At 42.5% G+C, this 14,593-nt stretch overlaps 1 protein-coding gene across 1 annotated transcript in view; it reads left to right on the forward strand.

Moving 5' to 3' along the window:
* Window positions 1-14,593, forward strand: part of STARD8 (StAR related lipid transfer domain containing 8) — a 94,929-nt gene that overhangs the window by 16,570 nt on the left and 63,766 nt on the right. Inside the window, exon 2 of the mRNA XM_058712538.1 lies at window positions 3,774-3,807. Coding sequence (XP_058568521.1) covers window positions 3,774-3,807 — 34 coding nt within the window. The remainder of the gene's footprint in view (window positions 1-3,773; window positions 3,808-14,593) is intronic.

The raw sequence follows: 14,593 nt of genomic DNA on the forward strand, positions 1-14,593 counted from the left end.
TTGGACAACCTGAAAGAAATGGACAAATTCCTAAACACCCACACTCTTCCAAAACTCAATCAGGAGGAAATAGAAAGCTTGAACAGACCCATCACCAGCGAAGAAATTGAATTGGTTATCAAAAATCTCCCAACAAATAAGAGTCCAGGACCAGATGGCTTCCCAGGGGAGTTCTACCAGACGTTTAAAGCAGAGATAATACCTATCCTTCTCAAGCTATTCCAAGAAATAGAAAGGGAAGGAAAACTTCCAGACTCATTCTATGAAGCCAGTATTACTTTGATCCCTAAACCAGACAGAGTCCCAGTAAAAAAAGAGAACTACAGGCAAATATCCCTGATGAATATGGATGCAAAAATTCTCAATAAGATACTAGCAAATCAAATTCAACGGCATATAAAAAGAATTATTCGCCATGATCAAATGGGATTCATTCTTGGGCTGCAGGGCTGGTTCAACATTCGGAAATCAATCAACGTGATACATCACATTAATAAAAAAAGAGAAGAACCATATGATCCTGTCAATCGATGCAGAAAAGGCCTTTGACAAAATCCAGCACCCTTTCTTAATAAAAACCCTTGAGAAAGTCGGGATAGAAGGAACATACTTAAAGATCATAAAAGCCATTTATGAAAAGCCCACAGCTAACATCATCCTCAATGGGGAAAAACTGAGAGCTTTTTCCCTGAGATCAGGAACACGACAGGGATGCCCACTCTCACCGCTGTTGTTTCACATAGTGCTGGAAGTGCTAGCATCAGCATTCAGACAACAAAAGGAAATCAAAGGCATCAAAATTGGCAAAGATGAAGTCAAGCTTTCGCTTTTTGCAGATGACATGATATTATACATGGAAAATCCAACAGACTCCACCAAAAGTCTGCTAGAACTGATACATGAATTCAGCAAAGTCACAGGATACAAAATCAATGTACAGAAATCAGTTGCATTCTTATACACTAACAATGAAGCAACAGAAAGACAAATAAAGAAACTGATCCCATTCACAATGGCACCAAGAAGCATAAAATACCTAGGAATAAATCTAACCAAAGATGTAAAAGATCTGTATGCTGAAAACTATAGAAAGCTTATGAAGGTAATTGAAGACGATACAAAGAAATGGAAAGACATTCCCTGCTCATGGATTGAAAGAATAAATATTGTCAAAATGTCAATACTACCCAAAGCTATCTACACATTCAATGCAATCCCAATCAAAATTGCACCAGCATTCTTCTCGAAGCTAGAACAAGCAATCCTAAAATTCATATGGAACCACAAAAGGCCCCGAATAGCCAAAGTAATTTTGAAGAAGAAGACCAAAGCGGGAGGCATCACAATCCCAGACTTTAGCCTCTACTACAAAGCTGTCATCATCAAGACAGCATGGTATTGGCACAAAAACAGACACATAGACCAATGGAATAGAATAGAAACCCCAGAACTAGACCCACAAACGTATGGCCAACTCATCTTTGACAAAGCAGGAAAGAACATCCAATGGAAAAAAGACAATCTCTTTAACAAATGGTGCTGGGAGAACTGGACAGCAACATGCAGAAGGTTGAAACTAGACCACTTTCTCACACCATTCACAAAAATAAACCCAAAATGGATAAAGGACCTGAATGTGAGACAGGAAACCATTAAAACCTTAGAGGAGAAAGCAGGAAAAGACCTCTCTGACCTCAGCCGTAGCAATCTCTTACTCAACACATCCCCAAAGGCAAGGGAATTAAAAGCAAAAGTGAATTACTGGGACCTTATGAAGATAAAAAGCTTCTGCACAGCAAAGGAAACAACCAACAAAACTAAAAGGCAACCAACAGAATGGGAAAAGATGTTTGCAAATGACATATCGGACAAAGGGCTAGTATCCAAAATCTATAAAGAGCTCACCAAACTCCACACCCGAAAAACTAATAACCCAGTGAAGAAATGGGCAGAAAACATGAATAGACACTTCTCTAAAGAAGACATCCAGATGGCCAACAGGCACATGAAAAGATGTTCAACGTCGCTCCTTATCAGGGAAATACAAATCAAAACCACACTCAGATATCACCTCACGCCAGTCAGAGTGGCCAAAATGAACAAATCAGGAGACTATAGATGCTGGAGAGGATGTGGAGAAACGGGAACCCTCTTGCACTGTTGGTGGGAATGCAAATTGGTGCAGCCGCTCTGGAAAGCAGTGTGGAGGTTCCTCAGAAAATTAAAAATAGACCTACCCTATGACCCAGCAATAGCACTGCTAGGAATTTATCCAAGGGATACAGGAGTACTGATGCATAGGGACGCTTGTACCCCAATGTTTATAGCAGCACTCTCAACAATAGCCAAATTATGGAAAGAGCCTAAATGTCCATCAACTGATGAATGGATAAAGAAATTGTGGTTTATATACACCATGGAATACTATGTGGCAATGAGAAAGAATGAACTATGGCCTTTTGTAGCAACGTGGATGGAACTGGAGAGTATGATGCTAAGTGAAATAAGCCATACAGAGAAAGACAGATACCATATGGTTTCACTCTTGTGTGGATCCTGAGAAACTTAACAGAAACCCATGGGGGAGGGGAAGGAAAAAAAAAAAGAGGTTAGAGTGGGAGAGAGCCAAAGCATAAGAGACTCTTAAAAACTGAGAACAAACTGAGGGTTGATGGGGGGTGGGAGGGAGGGGAGGGTGGGTGATGGGTATTGAGGAGGGCACCTTTTGGGATGAGCACTGGGTGTTGTATGGAAACCAATTTGACAATAAATTTCATATATTTAAAAAAAAATAAAGAGTGCACTTGTGTTGATGAGCACAGGGTGATGTATGCCATTGTTGAATCACTATATTGTACACCTGAAACTAATATGTTAACTAATTGAGATGAAAATAAAAGCTTAAAAAAACCCACAAAGCTCAGCCCCTCTGAGACACCATCTCTGACCATATTTTCTAAAGCAATTATCCTTATTTATCCTACCCTATCACTCCCCACCTCATCCTGTTTTTTAGTTTCTGCTTCTTGGTTCTTAATTATGTCTGAAATTTCCTTTTGTTTATCTGTTTACCTATTGTTTTCCCTGTTCTGTGAGAACAGGGACCTTATCTGTCTAGATGACTGCTACAGCTTTAGCATACTGCATAGTGCTCCATAGGGCACTGGTGCTCTATAAATATTTATTGAATGAATGAATTTATAATGTGTTTTATAAGTTTTAAAAGTGCTTTCATTTAATTTAATTTCTCACAAAGCCTGTGAGGTGGGGATTATTACCATCCTAGACTTATGGATGCAGAAAATGAGGGTCGAGAAGGTAAGTCCAATGTTACATAAGGTAGCCCTGAACTTGAGTTTTCCAATTCTAAATACTGCTCTTCCCACCAATATGCCTTACTTCTAACCAAGGATGGCATGTGCCAAGAAAATGTTGACTGATTCTTTGGCAATCCTTATTGTCAGTTCTTGGAACAGCACTGTGAGCTGTGCAGACTTTCTCCAGTCTCCTGACTTCCCCAGCTGATGAGAGTGAAGTGAACCAGAGGAATCAGCCAGTGGAGTGGGAGAGCGTATTGTGCATCAAGTAGTCAGGAGTCTGGACTTCTAGACTCCACTTTGCTCCCTATTGTATTCCACTTTCCTTTTCTGTAAGCTTCAGTGTGTATTTCTGTGAAATGAGTATATTGCACTTGCTGACTTCAAAGTTCCCTTCCAGTTCTGACATTGTGTGGGTTGATTTCAATGTGTTGATTTTTTCTGTTTCTTTTGCAGTGCTTCCCATTGCTGCAGAGGAGGAAGACTAAAGGTAAGTGTGTGAAGTGAGGATCACAAGTGGCATGCAATATGGCTGAGCTTCTCAATGGTCCTCATGGGCTGGCTGATCTGGTTCCTGGCCAGTGGCCTAGATGTAAAATCTGGCAACATCCTCTCTGTCACCCTCCAGTGGGCATTTCCTGAGCTCTTCCAGCCTTTCTTTTTGAAAGAGAGTGAGTATGCAAAACTTCTTTATTTCTCGGATAGAAGGTTTTCTCTGGTCAGGGAGCCAGGGGAGAAATTCCCTGAAGAACTATCAGCAAGTGGCAGCCACCCATATGCTTCCCTTGTTCTCAGATGCTTTCTTTCCACCAGAAAGTATATTAGGGGTGGGAGGTTTGTTGAGAAAAGGAATAAATAAGTGGAAGGTAAAGGAAGGAAACATGACATTTAGGGGGTGTCTGGGTGGCTCAGTTGGTTAAGTATCGGACTCTTGATTTTGTCTCAGGCCATGATCTCATGGTTCCTGAGATTGAGTCCTGCATCTGCTTCCGGCTCTGTGCTGACAGAGCAGAGCCCGCTTGGGATTCTCTCTCTCTCTCTGCCCCTCCCCCCCCCTTTCTCTCTCTCTCTCAAAATAAATAAACATTAAAAAAAAGAAACATGAGGGGGCACCTGGGTGGCTCAGTCAGTTAAGCGTCTGACTTCAGATCAGGTCATGATCTCACAGCTTGTGAGTTCGAGCCCTGCATCAGGCTCTGTGCTGACAGCTCAGAGCCTGCAGCCTGCTTTGGATTCTGTGTCTCCCTCTCTCTCTGCCCCTCCCCTGCTCTTGTTCTCTTTCTGTCTCTCACAAATAAATAAATGTTAATTTTTTTTTTTAGGAAACCAATTTGACAATAAATTTCATATTAAAAAATTTTTTTTAAAGATTTTATAGACTAGGGTCTTATTCCTTCTGAGCCTATGTAGACCTCCTCCTCCAAAGATCCCACACAGGGAATGGGGTCATACCTTATTATCTTGCTCCAGTTCATTTTTTAGCCACTCAAAGTCACTATAGCACTGCCCTACACAGGACTCCTTCAGCTTGAAGATAGGTAGGTTTGTCTATAGGGAAGGAAAAATCAGAGAAGAGAGATGGTAACTAACGTTCAGCCTGTAGTGGCCACCTGTCAGAACCACTTAGGTCCCAATGAAGAAATAATTCCTGTGGGCCATGCTCCTATAACTCCTTTAAAATACTATCAAGTAAATACCAATCCTTACCACATCCAACCTTGTCACAGATGGTGACTAGAAGTCACTTGCTGCTTAGAATTTATCCTATAAATAGACTTGAAGTTCGGGTCCCCGGGTGGCTCAGTCGGTCCAGCGTCTGACTTTGGCTCAGGTCATGATTTCATAGCTTGTGAGTTCGAGCCCCACATCAGGCTCTGTGCTGACAGCTCAGAGCCTGGAGCCTGCTTCAGATTCGGTGTCTCCCCCCCCCCCCCCCGCCCTCTGCCCTTCTCCAGCTCACATTCTGTCTCTTTCTCAAAAAATAAACATTTAAAAAATTAAAAAAATAAACATGACATTTAGAATTCAATGTGATATAACCAACAGTTTCTTTATCTAGAAGGCTTCTAAGAGAGTTAGTTAGGACTGAGGGAATATATATAGCTTTGAGGGAGAAAACTCCCTCCTTTTTCTCTCTAACAAGTTTCTTTGCACCTTGCTGCATATTTGCCTTCAGTCTCTGGTGTCCTACTTGGGTGGGCAAGTTAGTGGCATTCTGGGAACAGCTCCCTTTCATTGAGGAGGAAACAGTTGTCTAGAAGGGGATGCCTGGTTTGGGGAAGAAAAGAAAGAAGGATACTAGCCAGGATTTCACAGTCTGAACTCCTAGCATTGGCTGAGCTTTGCTGAGGTCATTTAGGCCATCCTTGGCTCTAGCTTGGCCTCAGCTATTCCCATTGACTACAGTTTTTCATTAGGATGAGGTCATCACTTGAATGGAATGAGCATGAGGTCATCCACTAGGTGGAATGAGCATGACTTTCTAGGAAGGTAACAGAAACTGAAAGGCACCAATGAACATGTGGCATGCTAAAGGCCTATGTGAGGCATCTTGGGGAGATGTTGGAAGAGATGTCCTGAGCTCTTGCTCCTGAAGACTACTCCAAGTAGTTGGAGCCAGTTTGGGCACAGTTTTACCTGGAGGCGGAGAGGGGATCTGGTGACTTCCCAAGTACTTTTGACCTTCGGATTTTGAGTTCTTGGGTGGCAGCTGCTAGAAAAGAAGAGTTGGCAGGGTGAGGTGTTTATTTGCATTGCCATGGCAGCAGACAAGAGGGACTTATTTTGAGGTGGGAATACTGCAGTGATCAGCATACAGCATACATCTGCTCCTCCACTGCCCACCTCTTCCCCCATCACCATTCCAGGACTTCTGGCTGAGCATAGTTCCTGCTTTGCAAAAGAGACTTCTGGGGGCACAAGACCTGTGGTCTGCCCAGTTCTGGGAGAAGGACAAACTTCTACATTTCAGAGACACCAGCTGCAGAGGCTAAAAAGAAACCCCTCATACCCTGAAATAGTGACCCCCTTAGATGAATGCACTTGCAGCTGCCAAGTTGCCTCATTAGAATGTCTGTGCCAAGCCCAGCAACAGTGCTGAATCCTGGAAGGGTGGGCACTAGGTGCCTGAGAGGTCTGTGACTTCCAGAGGAAAGAGGAATGTCTTTTAGGGGATGTGGCCAGGCAGAAGAGATTGCCACCTACAAAGCTGAGCCAGGACTAATTTTTGTGCTACTTCTTTAGGTTAAAGTTTGAAAATGTTTATTTAAGAGCAAATGTGAATACATTGTCTCAGGCCAATCCGAGGACTATCTGGCACAAATTATGATTTTATGTGGATTTGGCAATGGAAGCAGCAAGGCACTAGGAACCAGGGGACCTAGATTTTTGCCCAAATTTCATTACCAATTCATTCTGTCAGCCCAGCTAAGGAACTTCTATCTCTGGACCATGGTCCACATCTACAAAATGGAGCTTATTGCATGGGGCTCTTGTATGAGTCATACAAGATAGTGCATTAAAATGTTAAAGTACTTAACAAATGTGATTATTTCTGAGATCTAGCTCATGTAAGGAGCAGAAATCTTTGGGTTTTTTTTTATTCATTTATTTTTGGAATGTGGAATACCCTCACATGTCTCAAACATAAAGAGATATGAAAATAAAAAATTTTCCCACCCTTGTCTCTCAACCACCCAGAAATCCCCTTGGAGGTGACCAATGTTACCACCTTCTTGGGCTCTTGATGAGTTTAGAAGGTCTAAAGTGAGTTTGCTAGACAGGACATCAGTGGAGGCTGTGGCTGCCTGATTTGGTGTGGGGGAATGGCTGACCAGAATGTGTGGAAAAGGCAATGGAGAAGGAATTGTGGGGAGGGAAATGTGGGCAGTGGTGGAATAAGCACTAGTCTGGGTGACAAGAGGCCTAGGATCCAGTATTGACAGCTCCACTCATGGTTGAATGATCTTAAGAACTTTTCCCTCTCTGATCCTCAATGTTGCATCTGCACATTAAAACTATTATGTTTTCACATGCCATTCTTACAAGTTCCTCCAGAGTTGAACAGATGTGGTAGAGGAGAGGACCAACCAGGGACATATTAGAAAAGAAAAAGCCAAGACACTGATTCAAAGCTGACAATTGAGGGGCGCCTGGGTGGCTCAGTCGGTTGAGCGGCCGACTTCGGCTCAGGTCATGATCTCACGGTCCGTGAGTTCGAGCCCCGCGTCAGGCTCTGTGCTGATGGCTCGGAGCCTGGAGCCTGTTTCGGATTGTGTGTCTCCCTCTCTCTCTGACCCTCCCCCGTTCATGCTCTGTCTCTGTCTCAAAAATAAATAAACGTTAAACTTAAAAAAAAAAAAACAAAGCTGACAATTGAATGTGATTTGCATATGTAATCTTTTTCATGTTAAGATCAGTCAATCAAAGGCTTTTCTGACATGCTACTGCTTTTGTCCTTTGTCAGTGGTCTCACTGACAGAGCAAACCTTTGGTACAGTTTTCACTGGAGAATGTTAGGAATGTCTAACTTGATTCAACATATGTAGTTCTGCCCAGGCCCAAGAGGATGGCCTGATGGGGCTTTGACAGTCCTGCTATAATGGTCCAAGAATCCACTAGCATAATGTTTCCCAAATTTTACATATTTGTGAATCAACTTCACAATTTTAACCATCACTTCATCCTGCGACAAAAGTTTGTACTTATTTCTTTCTTTACATAAATCTGATTTTAAACAATAGCTTTACCATAATATCTATGAAATTAGTGTTTGAAGTACTAGTTACATCTTTCCTAATACATATTGAATTCAGTATATATCTATCATGATTCAAAATGTCAATGTATCACTCCAAATCATCCCATGTGTATAAACAAGCATTGGAAAACACAGAGGTAGCAGTAACACAAACCAGCAGGTCAGAAGGAGGCTCAGGCCTTCAGGGCTCACTCCAAGACTTACTAGGTGCTCTTCGGCTCCCTGCAACACTTCACACTCCTTCCAAGTCCTTATATCCTGTTATGCAGCACAAATTGATCCTAAGATGGAAGTAGGTTCTGGAGCCTAAAAGGAACTACTTCCCTCCAAACAAAATCGACAATTCTGAATGGCATCACAAGAACTAAAGCGAGAACACTTGACTAGGAAACCAGAAGCTCTAGGCTCCAGTTTTGGCTCTGCCATTTGCCAACTTTGAAACCTTAGGCTTGTCCCATTCTCTCTCTGGGCCTTAGTGTCCCCAACAATAAAGTGAGTAATTTGGAGGGCGCCTGGGTGGCTCAGTGTGTTAGGTGTCCGACTTTGGCTCAAGTCATGATCTTGCAGTTCGTGGGCTCAAGCCCCACATCAGACTCCACACTGATGGTGTAAAGTCTGCTTAAGATTCTCTCTCTCCCTCTCTCTCTGCCCCTCCCCACTTTCTCTCTCTCTCTCAAAAATAAATAAACTTTTAAAAATGAGTAATTTGGTCTAATGACCTCGAAATTCAATGATTGCTCTGAAAATCAATGACTCCTTCACTTGTAGACCTCACACTTCTGCTTAACCCATTGGCTCCCAGTAGCTTGCAGAGGTAAGGAGGCTGCTGACCTGACCTCCCACCAACCTTGTACCAAATCTTCCCTAAGTCCCCATGCTCCCAGTGCACAAAGCTCCTTTTGTTGCCTAAAGCCATTCAGAGCTTCTCTCCAGGCTCTTGCTGAAGTGGCTAAGGCAACCTGTGGGTTAATAGTTGGCCTGTAACAAGAGCCTGGTTCCCTAATCCAACTGGCTTTGGTCTGGCTGCAAGCTTGGCCTTAGCACCGGATTCTGTCTATTAGCTGCCTCAGACCCCCTCCTCTAGCTCTGAAGTGGGCAGGGAGACCAGTTTTAAAGGGAAAAAATAGAAACAAATACATAATATAAGTGCATTTATTTAAGCTGCTATTGGATATTACTTCCAAGGCTCAAGGGGGCAGAAGACTAAAATACTGAGCCTAAGAAAATAATAATAATAATAATTATTATTATTAACTTCCTTTACTTTTAAAATAACAAATAATTCCTATAACTATTTCTTGATAGATTTGGTCATTTAACATTTGCTATTTCATGAAGAATATTTGCAAGGTATAGCTTATCTAGCATTTGACAAATAGTTTATTCAGCAACTTGGAATAGTATAAAAATTTACTTAGTTAGGGGGTATCTGGAAGTGATTATCATTTGAGACAGGAAATCTTTCAACCGTGATCTACAATGAATTCAGCCAAGTCAAAAACACTGTCCTATGAGTTGAGATTTCTAAGATCTAGTCCCAGATCTGACATAAACTTCTGTGACTTTGACTTAGTTGTTTCCTTTCCCTGGACCTCAATTTTCCTGCCTGGAAGTTGAAATTGAAGGTCCCAAAGTTCTCTGCACTCTGATTCTCTGTCATCCTCTACCCTCCAACCCTACCAGAGTCAGTCTGAAAGGAGGGAAAGATGGAGATAGGGTCTGTGGAAAGGGCAATTTCAAGATGTTCTTTGCGATGGGAGAAGGATTTCCAGACCTGTGAGAGGAGTATAACAGCTTCCTTTTGTGTGAAAAGGGGCTGGGAAGCCCAGGTTCCCAATGCCTGTTTTCAGGAGTGTAAAACAGAAAGCGAGGCCCAGGGTTACAGATACAGGCCAGACAAATGCCCTGAGACACAGGATAATGAAACATTTTTTATAGCCTGGATCAATCCAGAATATCAGAGCCAGGGCTGGATGACCTGGTGTAGCTACCCAGGGGCTAGAAAGGGAGCAAGAATTGTAGGAGGAGGGACAGGTATGAAAAAGATCTTGGAAGTATTATTTTGGACACTTCTACCAGAAGATCCCATAAATTATTGAAACTCAGCATTAAAAATAATTATTCATCATCATTCTCCTGGAAAACCCTCCTTCTGTAAGACTCTCTTTCTTGGTTAATGCACCATCATCCACCAGTCAGTCAAGCAAAAATCATGAGAACCATTTGGACACCTCCATCTCTCTCATTTGTTGTCATCCAGTCACCAAACCATGGCCATGAAAGTTCTCTGTAATGTTTCCTACTTCTGCCCCTTCTTTTCCATTCATACTAGGATAGCCCTCCATCTCAGCCCTTAGCATCTCTGGCATGGATGGTTGCTTGGCTTCTTAACTGGTATCCCTGTCACCATGCTTTCCCTTCTATTCCATTTCCCATACACTGCCATAGTTCTGTCTTTAAGAAAACAATTTTGTTGCTCAAAAATTTTGATTGTGGGGCGCCTGGGTGGCGCAGTCGGTTAAGCGTCCGACTTCAGCCAGGTCACGATCTCGCGGTCCGTGAGTTCGAGCCCCGCGTCAGGCTCTGGGCTGATGGCTCGGAGCCTGGAGCCTGTTTCCGATTCTGTGTCTCCCTCTCTCTCTGCCCCTCCCCCGTTCATGCTCTGTCTCTCTCTGTCCCAAAAATAAATAAAAAACGTTGAAAAAAAAAATTTAAAAAAAAAAAAAAAAAAAAAAATTTTGATTGTTCCCTACCTTTGGCCAAAGTCCAAATTCTTTGCATTGGCATTCAAGGTCCTTCACAACTTAAATAACTATCTTTCTTTCATCTCCCACCACATCCTTACATTTCTGAGCTCCATGGGACAACTCCTTATTTCCTATACATACAATGAACCCTTATATTGGACTCTCTACTGGGTGTGTCTTTGCCATCTCCCACAGCCACAAACATTTGGTCTGTTAAGCCATCCTCTGGACTCCCTTTCCATTGTGTCCATATCTCTATTATAACACATCATACTGTTCTTCATTTTCTTCTTTTCTTTCCTGTATCTCCTACAGACAATGAGTGTATGAGAGTGACGTCTCACTGATTCCTATATTCCCAGAACTAAGCACAGGATCTCACATAAACAATGAATCTGCCAAAGATTGTCTTTTTATTTTTGATAACACAACAAAAGAACTGCTGGTAATCAGGCTAGTGCCTTCTTCATCTCAGCAGACTTTCTTCTCTATCGTTTCATCTCTGAACTAGCTATTACAAATTGACACACAGCCCCCACTGTCTCCAGATGACAAATTCTTGAGGCCTTTAAGGTCCTGTAGTTCCAGTTAATGGTGCAGATCCATGTAAAGCACATTTCTACCGAACTCTTGAAACTTCAAGATTGCCTTAATCTCAAGGCAGAAAGGGCACTTAAAGGACCTTATTAACCAGTGGTTTTCAAACCAAACACTGAGGAACTCTAGAGTCCCCAGAAATTCATTGGGGAATGTGAAAGAGTTGAGGGGTGCTTCATTCAACCAAATCTCATTTGGTTCAACCAAATGTAAACATTTTGGAGATTTCATGAAGATTTCATTTGGAGACTGGAGTTGGGCACATAAAAGTAGACATTGCTGGCCACTGCTCTAGCCCAGTGCTCAATTGCTAACAGCGTCCCTTTTATACCATTCCTGCTATGTGTTCACTCAGGCTTGGACCAAATTCTCCAGGTATGGTCAAGTATCCCTTTTCATTCTGTACCCAGTTGAAAGTTCTTCTTTATATACAACCAGAATCTGCCTTATAACTTCCACCCAGCTGTCCCATTTTCACTCCTTGGAGTCTCATGGAAGTTGTTCCTTCTTCAATATGACCAATCTACTGGCGTTTAGAATTTCCTGAAGTCTTAGATGGAAGTGACTTTGTAGTTCATACAGTCCAATGCCTTCATTGTATTTGGGGAGCTCAAAGCCGAGTGATCTGCACAACAGCAGACAACTCATTGGTGGTAAAACTGAGACTAGAAGCCAAATTCCCACTCATCTATAATGTCCTCCGCTGAATCTGTCTTTCCCCTGAGTAAATAGCTCCAACTCCTAAAATTATTTCTCACAGTCCTGATGACTATTCCCTAAACTTACTCCCGATTAACAGTAACTAATCCGCAGCTCAGCTGGTGGATATTCTATGGCACCTAGGCTTTGGTTGGCCTAGGGTAAGGGCAAAGGAAAAGGAAAGCAAACTGGCATCAGAAACAGAGCTGTTCCCTCACCACAGCCTGGATGCTGCTCTCCATAAGACTAAATTCCATTCAAACAGCGCTCCTCCCATGGCAGGGCAGCCAAAGGGCAGCTTTCAGAGGTCCCTTCTGACCTGTCTGTTGGAGGGTCCTGCTGTGTGACCTTCCACATCCCAAATTCAGAAACAGGAAGAGTTGGTTTGGTTTACATTTTGAAAAGAAAAATGAAAACATAGGAAGTGGGGCGCCTGAGAACAGAGGATTCCAACTCTGTGTGCATGTGCCCCTGGAACAGGATATTTCAGAGAATACATTCCACAAGAGAAGGGAACAGCCTCCTTATTAAAAACAAAACACAAAGCCTGTCAAGGTTTGGAAAGAGAAAAAGGCCAAAAGGAGACTCTTAAGGAGGGGAGGGGCAGCTGTTTCAGAATCTCCAACTCTTCTCCCCCATCCACCACTTTGAGCTGTTGTACTTTGATCTCACTGCTGTTATCACCACATCTGGCCCCCAGAGATGCCATGCTCCCTTCAACCTATGGCCCAGAAGAAGGTCCAAGCCTCTTTTCTTGTTTCTCTGAAGATCATCAAAACAGGCTGTCACTCAGGACCTTACTTTAAAACCAAGAAAAAAAAACAGACATAGATTAATTACAGAACCTACAAACAGCAGGGCAACATTCAGGCTTTACAAAGTAAATGCCTCTTATCTTAAAGCCAGCAAAAGGTGGGACACACTTTGCCAGTCCCCAAACATCCCTCAGGATAACTACTTTATTGCTGCACATGAGCTGCTGTAAGTTTGCCTGGCTTTCTCCCCACTTAGCTCTCTGTTGCTGGGAGGCGAGTGCCATCTTATTTCCCAAACACAGTTACCAAAAGAGCCAATGCAAAAGGTCTTTTAGAAAAATAAAAATATTCCAGGGGCACCTGGGTGGATCAGTCAGTTAAGCATCCAACTCTTATTATTGGTTCGGGTCATGATCTCACAGTTGGTGAGATCGAGAACCACATAGGGCTCTGTGCTGACAACACAGAACTTCCTTGGGATTCTCTCTTGCCATCTCTCTGCCCCTACCCTCCCCTGCTCTCATGCTTTCTCTCTCTCTCTCTCTGACACAAAATAAATAAATAAATAAATAAACAAACAAATAAACAAACATAAAAAACTAAAGCCATCTTTTAAAAAAAGAAAGAAAGAAAAAAAACCCAGAACCCCTTGGGTCCTTTCCAATTCTGGTTTTTGCATTGAGGAACATGGCTAGTTGACAGGTAATTGGCAGGGTAAAAATGTGGATCATTTGTGTGTCAAAGAAACATAGTCCTGCAAAGAAACAGTTCTGGCCATCTCTGGAGCTTCTACAGGCACACACGAACACGTGTTACATGCATGTATGCACGCATACACACACACACACATAACATCTTTACCAAAGTATTAGTTCTGCAGAGTAACAGCTCCTTAAAAACACAAAAATGAACCACTGTCTCTTGCTTCTGAAAGGGGATTATGTGTCCCCTTGGGCCAGAGGTATGCAGAACCTCTTCCTGGAACATGATTTCAAGAGCATCTGCTTGGAATGGCTCATTCTTCTTAAAAGATCTGGGTGGAGGGAACATTATTTTTATATTAAAACAAGCAGGGATATATGTTATGGAATAGCATGCAAAATTCACATGAATTTGTGAGATAAAAGTGGAGACTTCAAAGAAATTTCACACTTGTAGCTGACTACCTGGTCTTCTCCAGCTTTTTGGGGGCTGTGCGGGGAATGAGTTCATTCCGTTCATTTGGTACTTTGGTGCAAAAGTTTGAGAAGCACTCACTGAAATGGTGGGCACCTTGAGGGTAGAAACTTTGTCTCACTCCTTTCTGTATCTTCATGCCCAATACAGAGCAAGCCACAGAGAGATTGTGCTCAAGAACTATTTGTTGCACCTTTCCACCCACCTATCTGCTCATTTGTCCTTGTCAAGGAACAAGCAAAAAAGGCAGCCTTGAAGTGAGTGGTGGAAAGAACTCAGTTTCTGGAGATTTCAGAGAGTTCTGGGTCTGAATTCTAACTGTGTCACTTATTAGTTGTGTGACTATCTCTCTGAGCCTCAGTTTTCTCAGTTTAAAAATGTGGATGCAAAACTCATCTCCTGGGTTGTTGCAGGAACTAAGTGTGGTAGTGGGGGATGGGCTAAATGGATGATGGGCATTAAGGAGGGCATTTGCTACGATGAGAACTGGTGTTATATGTTAAGTGATGAATCACTAAATTCTACTCTTGAAACCAGTATTAC

This window comes from Neofelis nebulosa, chromosome X (genome assembly GCF_028018385.1).
Source record: "Neofelis nebulosa isolate mNeoNeb1 chromosome X, mNeoNeb1.pri, whole genome shotgun sequence".
In the NCBI taxonomy this organism is placed as follows: domain Eukaryota; kingdom Metazoa; phylum Chordata; class Mammalia; order Carnivora; family Felidae; genus Neofelis; species Neofelis nebulosa.